Source organism: Nyctibius grandis, chromosome 13 (genome assembly GCF_013368605.1).
Source record: "Nyctibius grandis isolate bNycGra1 chromosome 13, bNycGra1.pri, whole genome shotgun sequence".
NCBI classification, from domain to species: domain Eukaryota; kingdom Metazoa; phylum Chordata; class Aves; order Nyctibiiformes; family Nyctibiidae; genus Nyctibius; species Nyctibius grandis.
In genome coordinates, this window is record NC_090670.1 from 10,960,271 (window position 1) to 10,983,195 (window position 22,925).

General features: G+C 48.5%; 1 protein-coding gene across 1 annotated transcript in view; it reads right to left on the minus strand.

Moving 5' to 3' along the window:
• LOC137669579 (gamma-aminobutyric acid receptor subunit gamma-4) overlaps window positions 1–22,925 on the minus strand; it is a 35,584-nt gene that overhangs the window by 3,753 nt on the left and 8,906 nt on the right. The window contains exons 4-7 of the mRNA XM_068411718.1: window positions 5,447–5,667; window positions 4,763–4,845; window positions 3,189–3,326; window positions 1,493–1,645 (exon numbers count right to left, since the gene is read on the minus strand). Coding sequence (XP_068267819.1) covers window positions 1,493–1,645; window positions 3,189–3,326; window positions 4,763–4,845; window positions 5,447–5,667 — 595 coding nt within the window. The remainder of the gene's footprint in view (window positions 1–1,492; window positions 1,646–3,188; window positions 3,327–4,762; window positions 4,846–5,446; window positions 5,668–22,925) is intronic.

A 22,925-nucleotide genomic window follows, 5' to 3' on the forward strand; every position in this document is an offset into this window, starting at 1 on the left:
TGCTCACAGACCTGTTTCCAGAGAGAAAGTATCAGGAGCCAACAAATGGTCAGCTGCAAGAGTTGGTATTGTGATCTCATCCACTGCTTTTTAGGATGTGGAGAAGAAGCAGGAACTCCACCTGTTCCTCCTTCTCTAGCATTCATCTAAATCCATCTGCCACCCTTTCCTGGGATCACCGCAGTGGCTCTGAGTGGGAGCATGGCAAGAGATTTTAATGTTTTCTTGCTGTATTTGCATTAGCAGATGTGATGTGGCTTCCCATATATTTGAAATGCCAATGGTTCTGGTCCAGTTTACATCTCCCTAATGTAGGCTGACGGGCTTGAAATTACTGGGGATCATTTGTATTAAGTAAACAGGGACTGTGGAGAGAATACATTACTCTAGATGTGCTGAGGTCCCTTCCCACAGAGAAGGGCCCCCCTCCTGGGGAAACTTGCCTTTGTTTTTTGAGACAGCCACCATAGTGGTGTCAGCTGTGCAGAACATTCTGCCTCTTGCTGTTCATTCCTTTCCCAGCCATGGACTATGGTGTACCCACACCTCCACTGGAAATGACACCCCACTCCCCCTCCTGCTCTCTCCATGGACACCAAATAAATTGATTTTGATAGGGAGGTGGAGAGAGATGGTCAGAATGGATGGGCTCTGAATAGTCCTGCCTGCTGCTGATGGCCCCTCACCTCTCCTCTCTCTCCCCCCAGAGGCCTGCAGGCAGGGCTGGGAATGCTACCTCCAATTAAAGGGAAAGCCAGCAGGGCTAATGCGAAGGACAGCGCTGGGAAGCAGAACTTGCTGCAAAATGCAGATACGGCCAAAGTCCATTAAAGATTTGTAAAGACCACTCTAGCACCTATGGGAGCAGGACTCAATCAACATAAGCTTTTTCCTGCCTCAAAGAGCAACTGCAGGTTGCTGAGAAAATCAGCAGAGCTGTTGCCATGTCCTTAACTCCCACTGTGGTGTGACTGACAGAGAAAGGCTGTACCTACACGGCTGCCACATCCTGCCAGAGCTTGGGACTCTGTGGATACAGCCAAGCAACTTTGCTCATTACCCTAAAACCTTCATGTCACCGGTCCTACACTGAGCCCTTGAAAAGTCATGAGGAAATGCAGAATACATGCATGTGACAGGAGCCCTTTGGCCAGCATTGCAATGCCACAGCTCACCCCTTCCCTCTCCCTTTTGGCGTATGAGAATACCACATTTTCAACTCAGAAAAGGCTGTGTTCAGGTCCCAGATCAAGATATGAGAGCGTTGTGCTACCCTGAAATAATCCAGCAGTCCAAGCCAGCACAGCTGGAGATTCGGTTGAGCTTGAGGATAGTGTTACAAACAGAAGGATGGAGGAGTGGACTATCTTCCAGTAAGCTGATTAATGCCAGAAAATGGCAAAGTGCTTTACGAGATTTTGTACTCCAACACAGCCAGTTTGCTAGCCTTGCAGAGTTTGACAAGCATCAAACATGCAACAACCTGTCTTACCCAGAGACGTCCTGGCTGGTGTAGAGTCTCTCTTGATCCAGAAGGAAACCCAAGAAAGAACAACAGTCAGGATGCAGGGAATGTAGGTCTGAATGGCAAAATAACCCATACGTCTACTTAGGTCAAAAGAAACTGTCATCACCATGTACTCCCCTAGGAAAAAGCAAGAGAGACATTGGAATCATAACATGTGGCTTCCTAAAACACAAAAATCAGCAAAGTTCCAGAATTTGGAGTGTTTCTGATGAGGTTTTCTTGTTGTTTTAAGTGCCTGGCCATCTGGTCTTGTGGCTGGCTTTGTGGCTGCCCAGATCATCTTCATGGACAGCTGTGTGGCTGGCTCAATAGGTTTAGTGACTCACTGGCATTGTGGCTGGTTTGCTGGTTTTGTGGCTAGTGGACTCTGTGACCACCTGGCTGGCTCTCTAGCTGTCTAACTTTATGTATTTGTGACTAATCTGAGAGCTGACTTCGTGGTTGCCCAACTGGCTATCTGCCTGGCTGGCTATGTGGCCACTAGGCTGCATTTTTACTGGCCTGCTGTGTGTCCAAGCACACTGAAAAGCACAATATCTGGAAAAGTATCAGGGAAGAAACTACAGAGAGTATTCATCTTCAGCTGATTGCTGCAAGGGTTTCTTTTCTATAGAAGCTACTTTGCTGTAACAGGCTACATGGCCTGGCTTGCCAACTAACTACCTGAGCTGTGACAAAGGAGGTGTCCTTCAAACACTTTCATTGTGACTCTGGTTCTGCCCCTGGAAAAGGCATGTGGTACTGTACACCCTAATTGCTCATTTGGCAACTTACAGCTGAGGTTCTTCCTCTTTTTCAGAGGCTCCTAGTGAGTATTGGAAGAAAGCCACCCGACGGCTCCAGGGTTAAGATGGAGCTTGCAAGCAATTACCAAAAAAGAGAATCAGAAACATCAGACAGCCACTGGTGCATTCAAGACACTTTCACGGCACCACTTGTCCCAGTTTGTGCTGCCTTTCTACCCAGTTAGAGGCTGGCTGCCGGTGTTGGCAACAGCAGCTTTCTGCAGAGTGGGAGAAGCACCACCTGAACTTGCTGCTTCAGAGGGCTTAAAAATAAGAGCTCACCTCACCTGCAGGAATCCAAAGAGGCTTCCCTCAGTTTTTTGTGGGAAGGAATGGGGATGTAAGCTATTATGAGGAGGAGGAGCTGAAGGGTCTCCGTTCTCTCGTTTCTTCACACATGCAGCCTTGTTCCTTGTTCTCTCAAAGCATAATTTAGGTGTTCATCAGCCCCACACAATTTTACAGAAGGATAGACTGAGACCTGCAAGTTCTGATTTCTCCACCCCTGTTCCAATTATAAGCATCAGCCAGGGATCACATAGCATGCACATACTGCAGCAAGAGGGGATCTGAGCTCCATCTCCTCTCCCTCCTGACCCTTCAATTAGGGATAGCTTCATTCACATCAGCATTGTCACCCCACAGTTCACAGATGTCAGTGGTTCTGGCCTACCCCTGCTTCGTCTTCCCCTCACCCTTCATCTCCATCACTTCCGCCCCTCTAGCAAAGATCCATCCCTTCATTCTTATGTTTCTCTAACTGTGCTGTTGTGTCCTTTCTTCCCCACCATCGTGGAGCTATCTGATGACTCCTTTGCCTCCCATAAGGTCTCCAACACACTAGTGTTTCTGTGGGCTGTCTCCCTTTGCCTCACCTGCTCCAGTCCTGAGAACTTCTGACGTGTTCCTCAGCCCCGTGAAGTCAAACTGGTAGAGCCTCCAGGTGCGCTGGTCAGAGACTTCAATGGAGTAGCGCCTCCAGCGATAGACAATCTCCTCGCGTGGGTAGCCATCTGGGAAAATGGGCAAGGACACCAATGAAAGAGTATGTCATGTGCCTCCATCTCATTCCCCACCCTGACTGCAAAAGCATTGGCATCTCACTCTAGCTGTTTTATAAACATGAAGCTTTCAGGCAGGTGTTTCTGATGCATTTTGTTTAGATTCCCTTAGGCATCCCCACATGCAATGGGAGTAGGGACAGCATCTCCCCTTGTGGGAGCTTCAAATCCTAGGGATGGGAAAAGCAATACTACAAACAGAGCCTTTCTAAGGACTGCGCTGGTGGCAATGCGACTTGGGCTGGTGTAAGAGGACTCCACCAGCCTGAAATCTTTAAGGGTTTTAGCTCCTTGGGGCAGCATGGGGCCTTCACCACTACTTATGACAGCCTTCCCTTGCCTGCCATGAGTACCTCAGGAATACAAAGCTGCCAACATGGGAGGTAGCATGGCTGTGGCTGCTCTGACTATCTCTGTACCCCGGGAGCTTATCTGTGTATGGAAAAGAAGGGGTGCATTCTCCATGGAGAAGACCTGGCTCCTGCAGGCTGGAGCATGGCTTCTCCTGGCTCTGGCTTTCTTGACAAAGAAACAAGCCTACTGTGAAGCAGGGACCTCGACGCCTACGGGAGTTCCTCAGAGAAGGGAAGGAGCAAGAGTTTGGCAGCTAACTAAAAGTGTGTTTCTAATTATCAAGCATGTATGGCACGTGCTGTTAATTAGCAAAGAATGAGGGATGGTAGGAGATGAGGGTATGGTATCTCCTCAGCACGATGCCTCCCTCTGAAGCACCTCAGAGCCACGTGAGCTGCATCTCTTCAGTAGCAGGGAAAGCGGAAGAGGCAAACCCGAGTTAAGATGACTAAATCAGATTTCCAGCCAAAGCATGAGGGCAGGAATCTTGGTGAAGAAAGGCTCCCTGCAAAATTACCAGTGGAGATGTGTCAACATCAGCAGCCCTGTCTGCTTATGAGAATGGACAAGTGGGGACTGAGAGGGGAGGTCTGAGTACTCCTCCTTTGCGATGGCCTTGGGTGCAGAAAGCGGGCCTGTCTCTGGGCTGAGGTCTGGAAAGCCAAGCTGTCCCCTCAGAGAGTGTGAGAAAAGGGAAGGTGCAAGGCAGGATGGGTGCCGTTTGTCTGCCAGTTGAAGGGATATATTCTGTCTAGTAGGTCAGAGTGACCAGAAGGTCAGTGAAATAATGACCTCCAACCATCCACTCAAATTAAGGAGAAACTCACAGGTGCTGTAAATCTGTCCCTGAAGATCTCTGCTAACCCAGGAGTGGGAGGATGCTTCAGGGCATGACAGGTAACAGCCCAGGAAAAGTGTCATGGAGATTAGGTGAAAAATGTAGCTAAAAGGGAGGATGGTCTCCCCAGAAGAATTTTACTCTACTGTGGTTTCTCTACTTGCCTTCTGAAACTATTTAAAAAATGTGTACTCACAACTGGAAAACACCAAAGGGCAGGAGTGAGTGTCCATTGGGAAATTCTGCAGCTGAAGCAGACATTCAGCCTCGATCGTCAGCCTGAGAGAGGAAGAGAGAAAGAGGGAGACTGAGATTTTGTGTTGGTGAAGGTGGTTTGATTCCAGCACCACAATGTGACAGAGGGATTCTCGCTTCCTTGAGAGAGGAACACTAATTTGTTGAAGATCAGTCTGTTTTCAGGAACATTTCAAAACAGCAGCAAAACAAAACATATGTTCGGATGTTTCCAAAGTGAGAAAAACATCTAATTTTCACATTCAAAAAGCCTTTTTGTTTAGTGAGCTTTTCACATTCATTTATGGGAGTGAGAATCTGTGGGAACAAAAGCCAAATTCTTATTACGAGAATGAAATAGCTGGACTGACTGCCATAAACTTTTAAAGGATTTTGGTTTAGGAAACCATTTATAGTTTTGGCTTCTTTCTAGGTATGATATGGAAAAACAGTTTGATTTTTTGGAAGCCTTCACCCTGGGAAGAGGAAGCCCATTCTGCAACTAGTATTGCATGTGTACTCCCATCAGCACTGGGAGACATTTCCACTACTCTGTCCCAGGGCACCTGGAAACCTCCTGGAAAACCTCCAACCAGCTCCTTGTTCCCTCACCTCAGCAGCCAGCTACAGTGCCTGCTGGATGTACCTGAGTGTGTAGAGCACTTTTCCGTCATTCCAGATGCGGAGGAGCTGATTAGGAGTGGTTATCCAGTGTGAGTCAGCACGCTTGGAGTTCCTAAAAAAGGTATCTGGGATCCAGATGCGGCTCACCATGTTGGTGTTCAATGTGAGGGCCTTCAAGGTGCTGTTGAAACGAAGACGCCGGTCATACCACGTCTGAGCAAAGAAGATGTCAATGGTGTATTCCTGTGAAAGAGAAGGAAGAACATGTCTTTCTGAGAGGGATTCAGGCAAAGCAGAGCCCTGTCCTCTGGTCTGTAGGCCACCATTTTGGAGTCACAGCCAGAACATTTGCTTTTTAAGTCTGGGAGCAGGTGCGGTGACCACTGACACCTTTCCAGGCTCATCTTTAGCTCGAGGTCAGGACATCCATAGCACACTTAGGAAGAGCCAAAGACTGTCTTGACTGGTGGGCTGAGCTGTAGTATGTTCGGCCTGACCTATGCCTAGAAAGCTAAAACCATATGAACAAGGGGTTGGGCTTCCTCCTGACGGACAACTCAAGACAACACTCCTTCTAAGCACAGGCATGAAGGGGCAGTGTGGATGTTGGCTGAATCCAGTCCTAAGTTCAGCTACACCTTTTGAACATGGGCAAAGAAAGCTGCTCATCAGCTTACCAGAGAAGGCAAGCAGACAGCTCTTTCTGTTATTTATTAGGGTACAGCCCAGCAGTGCTACACACACCTAATTTGTACACGAAGCAATAGTAGTGTTGTGCACAAACCTAGTGAGAATCCATTCCTTGCTGCAGGACTTATACTGTAAATGATTTATATGAAAAAACATGGCACTAGGGTTCCTGGGCAGATACCCCTTGCTGAAGATTATAAAAGGAAGCTGGGGCAGGGGCTGCTACGGACCCAGCTCTTGGTGCAACCAGTTCAAAATCTTGAGTCTTTTGCAGACAGAAAACAGAGCTCCCACCATAATGATGACCTTTGATTTTGGTGAGAGACAGGGTGTCCTAGCTCACCCATAGCTAGCACTTCTGGGAGGCAGCACCTGTCTGTATTGGACTGGCAGTAGTCCACATCATTAGCCCACTGGTCTGCTGCTTGCTGCTGCAAGACAATTTGCTCCTTACTCTCTTTTTCAACCTGCCTGAAAAGGTGCTAATTAGTGCCATGCAGGAGCATGGCTGGCACTCAGTGGCTGTCTGAGCCAGACCCCCAAATCCAGTTCCACCAGCTCATACTAAAGGCTGTCACCTGCTCCCGACAGCTCCTCTCTGACTTGGACTTTGCTCCGTTTCACTCCTGTTAAACTCCCATGACCACGGAGGCATCGTCTCCCTCTCTCCTGTGGGCAGAGACGAACAACATTCAACTTTTCCATCTCTCCCTCCCATTCTCCTCCTCCCTCTACTGATTTATCTTGGTGGAATTTTTATGACTGCAGCACATCCTCCCTCCGCTGCCCTCGCTGCTGGTTCGGAGCTGACTTCTTCAAACCATACTGTTAAAATAGATGTGGTGCTCTTAGTGCGCTTCCCTGGACAGCATATCCTGCGTGGGGAGGCAGAGCAGGGCAGCACACAACTCCCCTCTTCTTTTTCCTCACCCTCGCTCCACTGTCAGCCAACCGATGATAAGTCATTGGTACCAAAAACATCCCTTGCATAGGAATGAGATCATGAGAAAAGAGCATTTGCCATCAGGCGGTCGAATCACTCTCTGGGCTGATCCTTCACCCTGGTTAGACACAGGGATGAGCAAAGGTGACAGGGATGAGCTCCTAACATATCTCTAAATGGGGACAGATTCAGCATGTTCAAAGCGATGGTGTTGCCTCTACAGTTCATTCAAAACAGACGTGAGGAGACACAGAGCTAGGACAGCAGCAGCCCTCAAAGCCAAGCCCACAAGCATGGCCACTGCTTGAAAATGGGAGGTGGGGAGAGCCCATTCCATCATCTGAATGCTCTGAATCGCACTGGTTGGACATAGGGTATGTGGTGATGAAGGCACAGATAAGGTTGTGAAACAGTGAAATAGAGCCCACAGGCAAAGAAGCATTGGCACAGCAGGAACAAGACGGGGTAATGGCAGCCCAAGAAAATTACGTGTACGGAGAGGGCTGACTTTATTCTGCTCGGTGCCATTTTCTTTTCCTTGCCAGCTGTTAGGGCAAAAATAACGTAATATTTTACATATTCTCCCCAACCCTTGCAAATCCTGTTTGACCCAGCATGAGCTTACCTTGCTCCTCCTCAGCAATATCTCTGGTGTAGGAGAAAGCAACTAAAAATGCAATGATAAATCCATGTTAGACACCGCTACCAGTTTCTAACTCCTAACTGAAGTCACTTGTGGGATTTCATTTCTGGCTGGATGCTCAGGTCAGATGTCCTGCTGTAAAGTTCAGCATTCGGGTCTGGGATAACCAATGCTAACGTTTCTGGAGAGTGGAGGGTCAGCTATCCCAGGGGTTTAGTATTTGCTATTAAGCTCAGATTTTCAGAAGGGATCAGCATTAAAGAACTCCTATTGTGCCATTCATAGCCAGGCTTTGCAAAAGGTGTAGTGCACAAGTCATTCAGCTCTTCTGAAAAAACTGAGCTGTTATTGTCACTGTCCTGTGGTTTGATCTAATTTCAGTGGCTATTATAAGCACAGCTGTTCATGACGAAGAACTGACTAGCTGAGCTGGCTCTCTTGCCTCTAGGTGGGGAACCTATTGGGAAACGTTGGCATTTACAAATGTATTTTCATTCAGAATTATCTGAGGCAAGATTTATACAAAAATGCTCCAGCCTTTGGGAGCACTTTTACCCTTCCGATTCTCTCCCCCCATCCTGCTGTGGGGGAGTGAGCAGGTGGCTGTGTGGTGCTTAGTTGCCAGCTGGCGTTAAACCACAACAGTTCCTGAAGACTTTAGGACCTGTTCCCATCAGGTGTGGTTTGCATTGATGCTGGGGAACCTTGCACGACTGCAGCTCTGCACTGATCAGCTGTGGGACAGTGCTCAGACCTTTCTCTGAGCATTAATGAGATCCCATTTAGCTGTAGGCATCTGACTAAGGTGATTAAAATAGGAGGTGTTTGACCATGGGTTCCGTACAGTCATTGGAGAGGGGTAGGCACTTCTGGAGGGAGATCCCAATATGAAGTAGTCCAAGTTGTCTTCTGGAAATGCCTCACACTCTTACTGACCTTAGAAGAGTCCGGGCTGATCAAGGCTGAATAGCTGAAGCTTGGCAGGATGAGCTCAGCCCCTAAAACTTACGGCAATGCTGTTTCTTGAACTGCACCCCTGTAGTTTCTCTCTGCCCCTGATTCATTCTCAAGCATCAGAAAGAGACTTCTCAATACCTCAATTTCCTCATGTGGAAAAAGGGTACTGTAAAATATGTCTCCAACATTACTGTACCATCTGCTATGCAGCACATGGGGGTTGTTAACTTCTTGGTAAAAGCATGGGCTCTTTTAGTGTTTTCAACAGAAGGAGCTAGCGAAGTAGAATCACTCTAAGGTGGCATATTTGGATCACACGTCGGGTAGCACACACATGCTGGCATGTATGCAATATTACATCAAATCAGTCATAAAATAACAAATCAAACTACTTGTAAGGCAAACACTGAATACTGCCTACCCTAAATACTATCACGTGAGTTTATCCAATGCTGAGGAATGCGTTGCCACTGCTAATTGTGTGGGCTCATGTCCAACTCAGCCTTTCAGCGTGTCCCTGCTGGCCCTGGGTCCCTGTCATCACCTGGCACTGCCACACATCACTGATCAGCCCTCATTTTCCTCATGTGGTCAGCAGAGATACTGGTGGAAACACAATTCCAGAAAATGATAAAATCTGAAAATATTTAACAGAAAACAAACCTGTCCTGTAGAAGAGCATTTATGGGAAATAAGGGGATGTGGAGATGACAAGAATATTTCATCTTGGAAGAAAAAAATAAAACAACAACAAAAAGATTTTACTGCACTCTCAAACCCTTTCATTTTAAGAACATAGTTCAAGTGAAAAGCTATGGAATTTCCATGTGAAAAGTCATCTCAAAGAAAATCCCAAATTTTTCAATCCAAAAGAAGATGAACAGGTTCAGAAATCAGCCTGTCCCCAGCACAAGGGAGTAGGGAGCTGGCCACTCTTCTCATTGTGTGCTACCTTAAGCTCTGTTCCTTGGGTCATCCCAGCCCCAGCTGCTCTGCCCTAACCTTCATGGCCCTGGAGCACTTCCCTGCTCCCCATCCTGATCTCCTGATACAGCAAGGACACCCAGCCTGGCCCCAGTTAGCTCCTCCCTGTGCCTCCTCTCTCATCTCTGTGTGTATGTGCACACACATGGTGAATCAGCCTGGATTTCCAGTTGGATTTGGCCCCAGGAACTCTACTCTAGACTAAGTTCCACCCGGGGTTCAGAGCACATATGAGTTAGGGCCACCCAATTTCAGACTAACAGCTTAAACTCACAGGGTTAGCATGACACAACTTGAAATCAGCAGTTTGTGTTTTCAGGTTACCTTATACACCAAATAAACACAACTGTGCACTGCCAGAAGATCCCTTCCAAATAGCTCAAAGCAAGTTTGTAGGTACAGTTCAGCTGACCCCTCTCAAGGGTGCAATTAGTGGGATACAGAGGAGCTGGTACCCCATGGTTCCTCTGTATCCATCTAGGAGCTGCTTTCTCTGTGTTCTTTAAGAGCTCAACTTACTGACAAATACCAAAGAGAGGAGCAAAGCCATGAGATGAAGATGTCTTACATGTCTTCCTAAATTAGGATAGGATTAAGGATTTAAAGGTGTTTTTTTCAACTTCATTTGTATTCAACAGCAACAAGAAAACCTCCAAATAGCAGAGACAGAGACCTGGAAACAGGTTCCTCCATTTTCCTCTGCTGGAGAGATAGCTTGGAATCCTAAATAACAGTGGGGCTGAGAGATTAATATCGTAGCCAGTCTCATTCTAGCTTTTATTGTTCTGATATTTGTCTTTATTTGTAGAGCCCCCATCCCTCTGCACCTCCAAGCAAATCCCTTGCTGTAGTACGATAAAGCAGGCTGCTTTCCTGGGAAGCGTGGCCAGCATTTCAGGTGGGTTGATGTGAATCTGATAGGTCCATGCTGTCAATCACAGAGCTAAGCAAAGCAAGTATTACAGGCAAATTCTTTGGGGTGCTGCAATTCAGGAAAATCTCAGGAGTTATTGGAGGAGACCCAGGAATGGGGTGTATTTCTTTCAAGAGCTGCTACATTGTTCTGTGCAGCTCAAGGCAAGCCAGGAAGCCTCTCCTCCGGTCTCCCTCTTCTGCAAAACAGGGGTCAGCCCAAGCATCCCCCCTTCAGACAGAACTGTGTTCAGCAACTCCACATCCCCACAGCTCTGCACAGGAGAGCATTTTCCTCTCCACGACATCCCACGCATCCCTCCCAGCCTGCAAACATCTCTGACAAACCCTGGGCTGCTCCCAGTAGCCGGCTCCATGTCCCAGGGAACACACTCAGTAATAGCAAAAAGTCTGGAGACACTCTCCACAGTCAGATAATTAAATAAAATAACCTTATTTTAGAATAATCTTCAAATCTGATGCACAACTTCTTGTCCCCAGTGCTTGCAGGCAGGAACGTGCTTCTAGCATGACATGTGCAAGCACCCTCCAAAGGCAGCAAGCGGAGAGGACATGTACTAACAGCATATGCTAATGCCTGATGCTGACCACCTCAGTGAGTGGCTGGGCAGCGTCAGGCTTCTCTCAGTTCTCCCATTAGTAGTGTGAGACTCCTCGCTTGTGGATGCCTCCGTGTCCCTGCTCCAGGTGAGTTTTGTCTCCCCAACACAAAGAGCAAAAGAATGAGACTGTAAGTTTCATTATGTTTCCAAGGTCCTCTCTCCAGATTAGACTCCAGAGAGCTTTCTGGACATGATGCTGGAGTGACTAGGGGAGCTTGCAAGGACAAAAGGAGCAGAGCTCTGATGATCTGCGTTTTCAAGGTGACACACTGAACTCCCCATCTGTTTCACTTCTGCAGCAACACCGGCAGCGCTGTCCTTGTCTGAATGTCTTTTGCCTCTGCCCGGGGAATCTCAGTTGAGACAGCGTTCTTTTTATAATACAAACTCACTGTTAAAAACCATCACCACGTCCTGTGCTCATGCCAGGAGCCTTCAAACAAGACATGCTGTACATGCTGCTCTGTCAATAGCAAACTCCCCAATCATGGCTTGCTCACCCTTAGAGTCTCTGCAGACGGGAGCTGGACAGGGCTTTCGAAACCAAGTGCTGGCTTCTGAGATCTCTATCTGCCCGTTCCCACACACCTCTGCTCGTGCCTGCTCCCATACATATGCAAGCAGGGACATCTAAATAGCAGGCTTTTATACTCATGACAGCCAACCACACCAGAGTGTTTCTTTCCCCTCAAACCCTTTCTTCTGAGCTGCTCCCTCGTACCACCACTTCCTGTCCTTCAGTGATGTTATCTCCTCACATGCAACCCCAAGATGGCTGCTGATTGCCATGGTGCCCATTCTTCTTCTCATGGGAATGTAGCCTGGCACACAGTCTCTCCCTGTGAGCCCCAGGGGCATGTGACCTAGACTTGTGTGTTTTAGCATCTGATTAACAGTCATTACCTAAAAGATCAGGGAAAGTCCTTGAGTCGAGACATGACATCAGCCAGACTCTGGTTTATAGAAGCACGGTCTGTCTGCACTGTCCCTGACGAGGTTATTACTGAAAAGGCAGAGGCGTGGACACAGGATGCTATATGTAGATGGGGCAGAATTAATTAAAGGGGAAGATACTGAACGTGTCAATGAGGTATTATGCAAAGCACCACAGGGAAGGAGTCGCCTCCTTTTAATTTGTTTTTTCACCACTCTAAGGACAGGACATGGCCTGGGTGGAAAGGCACATGTAAGCACCTTCTGATGCAAACAAGGATGCAGCCCAGTTACCATGATCTCTAGAAAATGCCTGGACTGCTTGCAAAGCAAAGCCACACTTGACCAAAGTCTTGTTGGCGTGTCAAACCTTACTGCTAAATGCTTAAATGCTTCCCACGATGTTAGGCTTGAAGTAACTTTGTGCCGGAAGAAGAAAGCACGTGGGGGAAGAGAAGAGGTGAGGACAGATGCACATAGGATAACTGGAATAGAATACTTCGCACTTCAGGCAGGTGCTCTTGTTTATCTGTCCTTTAAGCTCATGGGGTGTTTGACGAGACAAAAAGAAATTTCCTTTGAAAGGGCTAGAAGACAAACCTTCTCACTGCATACAATTAACTCCCCAAGATTGCTCCTCCAGGACAGCTTGGCAAGACTCCGATGAGAAGCAGGAATTTCTTTAATTGCACTTCCCATTCCCATGCCACCCACTGTGATTAAAATGAAATACTGGGATGGGCAGCCTAATACTGCCCAGGACTGGGAAAGCAGCTGCTGCAGCTCCCCTGTACCAGGCAAAGGAAGGTAGGAGGTCCCACAAATCCCCCAAAGTGTCCAGTCCTAAGCACTCCTGGGGAGGGGTGTCTGGGATGGTCAGCTTGTCCCAATGGAGACATCTGCAAGTCTATCGTTGCCTGGGAACATGATCTGTTCCTCCAGCTCTTGCCCCATCTCTCTGTCCTTTCAAAACTCACTGTCCTGGGCTGCTGGATTCCCATGAGGCTGCCTGCAGGCTCCTGCTCAGTTCAGGAGCTGGACACTGCAGCCTCACTTCAGCAGAGACCAGAACCGGCGCTGAAGAAGCAATGCTCACCACCAGCCACGGGAGCTGCGCTGCGCCTGGGAGATGAATCACAGGCTGTGGTGGGCTAACGGGCTGCCCCACACAAGGAACCACAGCACAGCACAAAGTGTCATGAGGAAACTGTCCCTGGGTAGGTGGTATGGTTCAGCTCTCCAAGAATCGGTGAGCCAGGGTGGCACCTAAGAGAGAGGCCCACCTCTCAAACCCTGATGCTACTCTGTCCTCCTCCCACCAAAACGTCTGAGAAATCACAGGGCACCCACGTCCCTGGGATGCCATCCATTGTATGGAAATGCCTGTGCTGGTCAGGAGGAAAACCACTGTTTGCCTGTACAAATCCCTTTCTTATCCTCATCCTCAAGGAAAAAAAGCATGTTCAAAAAATCTGAGAAAGTTCTGCTTTCACAAAAGTGGAGGGTTTTGTGCCCTCAGCAGAAATCCTCACTCCTGACACTGTTCTCTCCTGGCCCCAGATTAAGAAGGAATTGGGGATGGTATACTCTGCCTCTCTGACTCTTTCAAGGAAACCTGTTTCACGTTGTCTCTCATGCCACCTTGCTGTGCTTGCCACCTTTCTCTTCCTGCCCTGCCAGTTCCTTGATTTAGCTCCTTCTTGCTGTTTCGTTTTGTTTTTCCATTTGTAGTTCTTCTTTTCAAGCCACCACAAAATCACAGCCCAGCCCTAATGAGATTTCGAGGGAGCACCAGGTTGAGGAAAGCAGCCGGGAGAAATGAATCAGGTTACAGAGAAAGAACAATTTCTTTCTGTCTCCCCTGTTGGGTATTCAAAGGGCAAAGCAAGCTGGACTGTAGTTACAGAAGGGACACCAGGCCAGCTGATTCTCCTTTCCAGGCATACATCCACACTTGAGGCCAAGTGTGGCTGTCATTTGGAAGCCAGGACACCAGCCACCGGGCAAGCAGGACCTGCAGAGCTCTGGTGCTCTCTGTTCCCATGGCACCTGGTGGCTGCGAAAGACTCTCCTCAGCTTTTCTTTTCAAGGAGCAAATGAAGAGAAGATCAGCCAGTTACCATCTTAACTTCACCCTTCTACCTCACTGTGGCTGTAGGAGCAACCAACTTAACTCCCACAAATTTTTCCCACTTCTCTACCCTGCTGCTCCACCTCCCCTCCTTATTCTCACTACAGTACTAAGGTGGCTTTGGGTGTCTTGTGGAGGAGAATGACAGACCAAGGGACACAGGTCTGGTGTGGGAGGTGTAACAGGTACACTGGCAAAGCTGGAGGGACAGAGAAGCAGATCAGGGGGGAACTGTCAGAAACAAGGCTTACATTTGCGAAGTCCCTGCTCTGACCTTCCCTGCTCCCCAGCCACATGGAGATAAGTTGTTCCCTCACCCACACTCCTAAGTGTTTTGGTTCACACATCCCATGTGTATCTGCCTGTGGGTGAGCCATTATCGCTGCCCGCAACTCTACTGTTGAGCAAAGCTGATCAGATGGTTAGAGTCATTCCCAGCTAACTGCAGGTCAGAGAACAACCACAGAAATCCTCACAGCAAAGCCCTCTGGATACGAAGATGGACAAGCAAGGCTTATACCAGGGTCCTCGGGTACCATCAGCTCCATGCTACCAGCACACACCAAGCCCAGAACACAGCAAGCCCAAGACCCCTGACCAGACTTATTCCCCCACCCCCAGTGCCCCATGCAGCCAGCATGATTTCCCTGGGGCTTTGAGGAGCTGTTGCATGGGGAATTGGTCAGGCCAGTCTCAGCAGTGCTGGTGTGAAATGGCTGCAGCATCAGCAAACCCGCAGCGGGGAAAGATGGGCTGCTGCCGACCAGCGTGAGGCATCGCGGTAGATGACTATGAAGATCTACTTGCCCAACCACTTGCTGACCCTAACACGCATCTCCTACCAGCACAAAAGACACAAAGCTGAAGACACCGAGGCAGTGCCTGGAGGTGGGGAGATGCGAGGGGTTGCAGGGAGGATAAGCAAAATGCTGCCTCAGCCCAGCCACCCCGGTGCCACTGGGAGGCTCAGGCTGGCAGCACCGCTCCACTGCTGCTCGCTTGCAATTTGTGTCATGGGCAATTAAACCCTTCCTGTGCACGGAGATACGATGTAATAGTGTGAATATTCAGCCTTTAACATCGAGGCATGAAGAGGTCCTTGAAGCATATTGCCTCTGGTCACCCACAACCACTGAATTCTGAGAAATGGTCTCCATTTCATAACACACTTAGAGCAGGCAGATTTCACTGCCTGAAACAGGCAGATTTCATCAGCCTTTTAGGGGAGATGGTAGAACTGCTTCATCTGGGGATGCAGGAAATAAATAGAACGGATTTCTATGGAAAAAAATGAAGTTTTGTTGAAAATAAATTAAAATTATCAAAATCTAACATGAATTACCTCAACCTCATAATTTCATTCAGAAACTTTTTCGTCTTCAGTAAGCTAACAAAATATTTTGCTTTACCCTTATCTATTTGATTAATTTCATTTTGACTTTTATTTTCAAATACTCATTTTCATGCTTTATTTATAGGACAGAATTTATGAATTGTATGAAAAGCAAATCAAAACAATCTTATTATACTAAATTTGATTGTTCCTAAACCCATTTTCCCCCAGAAATGCTTAAGAATTTTGGCTGTTTGTCCCAAGTGGGAGGGGAGAGCGAGACCCCCCTCCCCTACAATGCTGGCTGTTCACCCTAAACCAGAAACGCTGGCCTCTGACCACATCTTTGACTTGGCTGTCATGCACCTGAAATATCCAGACCTCTCCTGTGGAGAGATCTATAGCCTTCAGTTCCAATAAATCAACCCTGCCTTAAAATAATTCAGCCCATCAAGTGACAACTATTGGTACAGCTCGGAGCCTGTATCTTTCAAATTTGACACAATAGTGCTTTCCCTTCGACTTGGAAGAATCAGTTTAATGAGGTTCAGAGCACAGATCAGTACCCAAATCAAACACATGCTTCCTGGCCTGTCCACACACGTCTCCATACGGAGAAGTGGGGCCATTGGGGAACTGCAGAGCAATTCCATTAGCTAACGTGCTCGTGATGGAGATGGCTGCATCCACGCTTTTCTTCGCAAGACGCAGCTGCACGCGGCAGCTCTGAGCCTGGGCCCACATCTCCCAGGCACATCCCTACCAGTGTGTGATGGGCAAGGTTGCATTCCCACTGCCCAGCGACTGCAGCCATGTCCACGCCTGTGCATCACGGCAAAGCCTCTTTTAATGCCTGCCAGAGGGCAAAGCTCCTACCAAACCGAGAGAGAGCTGCTAGCTGCCAGGGTTGCCCAGGCAGGGGACATCCCTCCAGCCTGGTCCAGGCCCCAGTAAGGAGACTCTGCTGGTCGCTGGAAAACTGTCATAGATCATAGAATGGTTTGGGTCGGAAGGGACCTTAAAGACCACCTAGTTCCAACCCCCCTGCCACAGGTAGGGACACCTTCCACTAGACCACGTTGCTCAAAGCCTCATCATGGTCTATTAACAAGCAGAAACCCAGTTGCTGGCAGGGAGACCAGGAGCAGCTGCTGCGGTCGGGAGCTGCATTAGAAAGGTTTTCTGTGAGTAAGAGTGAGGAATTACGAGTTACAACGCTCTCAGGTTGTGCATGGCGAGCACATCGGCTACTCGGGAAGCGCCTACAGTAAGCATCCTTCCCGGGCTGCCTGCAGGGGTTCAGGGCAAAAAAACCCTTTGCATTTAGCCTGGTTGAAGAAATGTGAGTTTTCTCCAGAGGCTGGCACGAGATGAATGTGGGATTGAGCCATTCCTGCCAGCAGAAGGCCAGAAACTGGATTTGTGAAGGAATTTACAAGAGCCGCTTACTTAATTATGAATGTTGATTTATCCCGTGTTGCCTGAGGGCCAGAGGCTGGCCGAGCTGTGGGCTGTGCTGAGGCACCTGTGTGCCAGGACTGACGCCGCAGTTTAAGCAACCTGACAGAGTACAGCCACATTCCCCGTTTAGAGACTGGGGAGCACAGATGTTAATTAACTTTAGGGCTTTGCTCTCCAGAAATGCCTCTGAAGAAAAGCACTTTTCCCCCCAGGAGGCCGCTGTCCAGATTTTCATATGACTTGGATGAGGGAATAGAGTGCACTGTCAGCAAGTTCGCTGATGACACAAAACTGGGAGGAGTGGCTGACACAATGGAAGGCTGCGCAGCCATTCAGAGAGACCTGGACAGGCTGGAGAGTTGGGCGGGGAGAAATTTAATGAAATATAACAAGGGCAAGTGTAGAGTCCTGCATCTGGGCAAGAACAACCCCATGTACCAGTACAAGTTGGGGACAGAGCTGTTGGAGACCAGCGTAGGGGAAAGGGACCTGGGGGTCCTAGTGGACAGCAGGATGACCATGAGCCAGCAGTGTGCCCTTGTGGCCAAGAAGGCCAATGGCATCCTGGGGTGTATTAGAAGGGGTGTGGTTAGCAGGTCAAGAGAGGTTCTCTCCCCCTCTACTCTGCCCTGGTGAGGCCGCATCTGGAATATTGTGTCCAGTTCTGGGCCCCTCAGTTCAAGAAGGACAGGGAACTGCTAGAGAGAGTCCAGCGCAGAGCCACGAAGATGATTAAGGGAGTGGAACATCTCCCTTATGAGGAGAGGCTGAGGGAGCTGGGTCTCTTTAGCTTAGAGAAGAGGAAACTGAGGGGTGACCTCATTAATGTTTATAAATATGTAAAGGGCAAGTGTCATGAGGATGGAGCCAGGCTCTTCTCAGTGACATCCCTTGACAGGACAAGGGGTGCAAGCTGGAACACAGGAGGTTCCACATAAATATGAGGAAAAACTTCTTTACGGTGAGGGTGACTGAACACTGGAACAGGCTGCCCAGAGAGGTTGTGGAGTCTCCTTCTCTGGAGACATTCAAAACCCGCCTGGACGCGTTCCTGTGTGATATGGTCTAGGCAATCCTGCTCCGGCAGGGGGATTGGACTAGATGATCTTTCGAGGTCCCTTCCAATCCCTAACATTCTGTGATTCTGTGATTTAGCTCCAGATTTGAGAGGCAACCTCCCTGCTTTTTGTCCATTTTCCCTGATAACAGACTCCTTGTGTTTTCTGTACAATAAACATCCTATAAATAAAATACCAACACGGGTGTCACACAGAAAATATCTAGAGGGGATTAGTGTACGTTCTGGATAATAAAAGGAGCTGGTTGAATTATTTATAAATAAATCAGCCCTTTCCTGGTTTGGGAGCTGGCCCTGAAACTTGCAGAAGCTCTTGGGATACGTTCAGGATGGGAGTAACTAATTTATTTCACTAGACCTTCTGATGCGGTTTGTGATTTGTCCTGCAAGTCACACGCGATTGCTGCTATTCCTCAGTGGCCTCGTGATTTTTTTTTTAAGGCAATGACAAACGATTGCTACAGGACGGCCGCTGCCCTTCTCCGTGTACCCGACCTCCCCGCCACGCGAACGTGAACAGCTACGTGAGGAACAGTGACTCTCCTAGCACTTGGGCACACAGGAATGGGCTCAGGTGACTGTTCCTGAGCATCAAGGAATCAAGAGATACAAGCACTCTCAAAGCAAGCGAGTATTTGTGAAGACATTACAAATGCACCACCAGCTCTGCTGGCACGGAGCCATCGCTCAGGCGTGGAGACTAACGGCCAGCAAAAGTGCTGGGGCCCTTAGTGAGCAATACCCATTTCCCAACATTTTAAATTTCTACAATATGCATCTTTTTCAGGGACCAAACCTGACCTAGCTCGTTACACAAGCATGTGTCCTGTGCTGCTGCCTGACTTGCTGCGCTCCGGGCAGGCCAAGAGCACGCAGTCCTTGGCAGAGCGCTGCGGCACGCTCCAGGCATTGCGATTCACCCCAGAAGCGGGTGCATCTGAGCTATTGCCTCCTAGACAGATGATTTGGGAAGCATTTTTAAGTCCTTTGAGTTGAGAAGTGCTGTGCAGCCGCTGGAGTCTATTACTATCAGGGAAGAAGGGGGGAGGTAACAAATTTCCTTTACCTATAGGCTTATCTTGTGCTCCAGAGCAACACATTCAAGCATCTTAAAAAGGGTGCCATTTTCATTTCATTTCCTCCCTACTTATTCCAAAGCAGCCAAAGCTAAGTATTATCAAGACTTAAGTGTTCCTCAGAGCCAGACAATTATTACCAGTCTCGGTTTCCCCATCTATTAAGAAGAAATGAAGACATTAACCCAAGCCTTGCAGCAGGACACCACGGCTGTAACCCCAGGCTTCCCACGGCGGCTCCCACACTAACTGCCTTCCAACCAAGCATAGCCACCCTTCCTCGGGATGTGGCTCTGCTTCCGTGCAGAGATGCCTCAAACCCTAAGGGCTTTCCGCAAGGGTGGCTTAGCCTCGTATGGCTTTGCAGAGCCTAGCTCCTCTCTTGGGCATCTTCGCCCCTGCTGCTGGGATAGCTCAGTCGCTCACGAGCAGCTGCCAGCTTGCTGCACACTCTGATAACGTGGCATCGATGGGGATTTTACTCAAAGAGCCGTGGTTCAGCAGCTCGGCCGCCCACAGCTCTGAGCAGGGAGGGAGCAATCCTGAGACGAGGGTTGTGCAGACAGCCGCTGCCTCCCTGCCCCACTAAGCCATCCCTGCACGGAAAGCTCCCAGGAGCAAAGGCAAAGTGCCCCAGGTCCCCAAGCTGGCTTTGTCACAGCAGCCCCTTCCTCACCACTACTCCTTGTCAGCTTTCACTTTTGAAAGCCAAACCTCCCTCCCTGGCTCCTTGGGATTTACATGAAAGCTGTCAGTGGGGAGTTCTCTTCATTCATGCTGGGCTTATGCTTCTAAATTATAAAGTGTGTCAAATGAGGATTTAATTTATATTTAACAAGACAACGTTTGTAAATTAATTATTCATCAGCTGATAACGAATAAACATTTCCCCCTTCCCTGCCCTCCCTTTTTCACAGTGTTTTCACAAATGCACCATACATGCAAATCTATTAAATCTGTTCTGCAGTACTCCAGACGTGGGAAAATATGTTCTTCATCCTCAGTTTTGTTAGTGTGTTGCATGGTAACTAATGCAGCCAGGCACAGCACTATGAATTTAATAATGCACAGCATCTCCTTCCTGAAGAGAGAAGGAGGGGATATTCAACACATGTATTTGGACATATCACCCTCTTCAGGTTCCAGTCCCCCACTCAGAGGCAGAGCTAAGAAAATGATATGCTGTAATAATGAAGGCAGGAGCTTAGCCCTACCCCCTGGAAACCACAGGCACTTCAGAGGCAGCAGAATCTGGCCCCTGGCGAATGACAGAGGCCAGTTCTGCTCTTTCCATCTTTATTATCATTAAGTAATGAGATTGAGGTGGTGCACAATCCCAGCAGAAGAGCTGTCATCAAGTTTTGCTACAGAATTTGGCACACAAGGCCATCTCCTCGCACATGCCAAATGAGAGGAGTCTCCATCATCTAAACTAGCCCTGGCTGCACCACCTCTGATCCCAGGCAACCTGAAGTAGGTAACCCAAAGCAGGTCCCTGGATGAGTGGCATGTTCCATTCACTTCGGCCAGAAGGCTACCACAGTTTGGGCTATACTCTCTGTGTTCAACTCCTTGAGCCTCACGCTTGGTTTGTGCGCAAGAAAGGAAGAAAAGGCCATTCAGCTCTGACCTCTGAGAGGAATCTGACAAGCTCTGGGCAGGATCGTGCTGCATCCCCAAGCTCGGAACAGAAGCACTTTTTTCCACTCCCACCCATGCTGGTTCTCACGGACACTTCACGGACATCCTCAGGACTGAAAGACACTCAGCCCCAATAGCTGGCAACTGCTTTACTTCTACAGCATCATTTCCTGAGAGTTAAGCATCCCTAAAGGAAGGTGATCCAGAACTCCGGGCTGCCCTTGACACCAGTTATTTAAAGCCATAATCTATAGCAATAAAGCCATTACAAAACAAAACCAGGAGCAAATCCCTCCAGCAAACAACCAGTCAGCAAAAATTTGAACCCAAAGTCTCCTCCATCGGTCCTTGCTGCCACAGCCCTCCCCTGGCACTCCTCCTGCAAACATGCTTGGAGAACCAAGGTGTGTCTTTTGCACCAGGCTCAGCTTAGCATTAAGCCAAGAACACCTGAACATTGCCTGTGTTAATGGGAATCTAATTGGGCATCCAGATCCGTGCCACAGCTTGGAAATGCCTGCAGCGCTGTGGGTGATAATCCTTTGGCTTGAGGTGCTGCTGGCTGGCACCCAGTGGCAGCAGGTGGCTCTGGAAGGGTTTATGACCGAGCACATTCTTTCCCTGATGGTGTAAACGCAACTTCCCACCACCCTGAGAAGCGTCAAGTGCCCCAATCCCACCCAAAGACAACAGCTTCATGGGGAGAGGGAGGAAACCCCAGTCTGTGCAGCGATTGGAGCAGACAGCTCCTGATGGTCCCACTTTTCTGCACCCTTTTCCCTCTCAGCCCATCCATTTTCAACCCAGCCCCATCCCACTTCCTATCATTTAACCATCTCCTAGCTTTGTTTCTGGTCACTGCTACATTTTGGCTGGCAGAGCACAGAGGGTCCTTTCCCCAGGGAGGAGAGAATGTAATTGCTCAACTACCTAAATGGGAAAGCAGCCTGACATTCTGGCCTGCAAAAGATACCAGGAAATCACTTTACATTTCTTCCCCCTCCAAACCTGCCCGCCTTCTGCTGACTCCTGAATGTTAATGTTATTTATGACAAGTGATTGATGAGGGGGATGAAGAATTCACACCCAGCACAGGGCATTTTCAAATCACCTATTCATTTTTAAGGACCGGAATCAGGTTTGTATCCTGACATGATTTATCATTTGGAGGTTCAGCAGCAGCTATGCACAGCCAGCTTCCAAGCCCTGACAGGGCATCACCAGGCTGAAGGCAGCGGTGAGTAGTTAACCCTTTGAGGGGTGAGCAGAAGATCACAGGACACCAGGATTCAAACTAAATTGCTTAAGTTGGAGCCTTCTATTCCACCAGCATGTCAAGGCATCCTGTAGCCTTCAGCTTCAGATGCACAGACCACGCTGGTCCAAGCTAATAGCCATAGTAATGCTGCTATATTTCCTAAAAGCAGAACTAGATTTTTATCTTCTACATAGCCTGGCTATGTGAAAGAGAAATATTTATGTAAGACGCTGTCATCGCAATGCACCTAAAAGAGATCAATGGGACATTTCCCCTCCAGTGGACCTTCCAGCCTACATGAGACTCTGTGTCTGCAGCAGAGAGAAATCTAACCATGGGCTCAGAAGAGATCTAGCTCTGAGTCAAATTCTGCCTCCCTTTCCTCGGAAATGTGCATTTCCTCAGGTTGCATATGGGAAAAGGGAAAGATCAGGCATGTGGGACAGGCCTGACAGCTGGGAGAAGGCAGAGCTTCTCAGGTTGGGAGAAGCTATATAAAAAGGGACAAAGTGGGAATGACATGTCCCCAGCAAAGACAATCTGTATCATACGTTTGATGCCAGCCTGCCAGTGGCTGGCACGACCCACAGAATGACTTAATTCATTGCACCAGCATGGAAAAGCAAACAAACACAAAACAAGTGGGTGAAGCAGCCAAGTCCAGAGGTGACACTGTGGCAGCTTTGCCACAGCCCTTTCCTCTTGCTTCAGGAGACACTATAGCAGGATGCAGCCTCTCATGAGAGGGGCATGTATTCAGAGTACAGATGGCAGAAAGCTGCCATCCAAGGCTATGAGACCTGGGTCTAGATGTCCTCAGTACCTTTAATATCAGCTG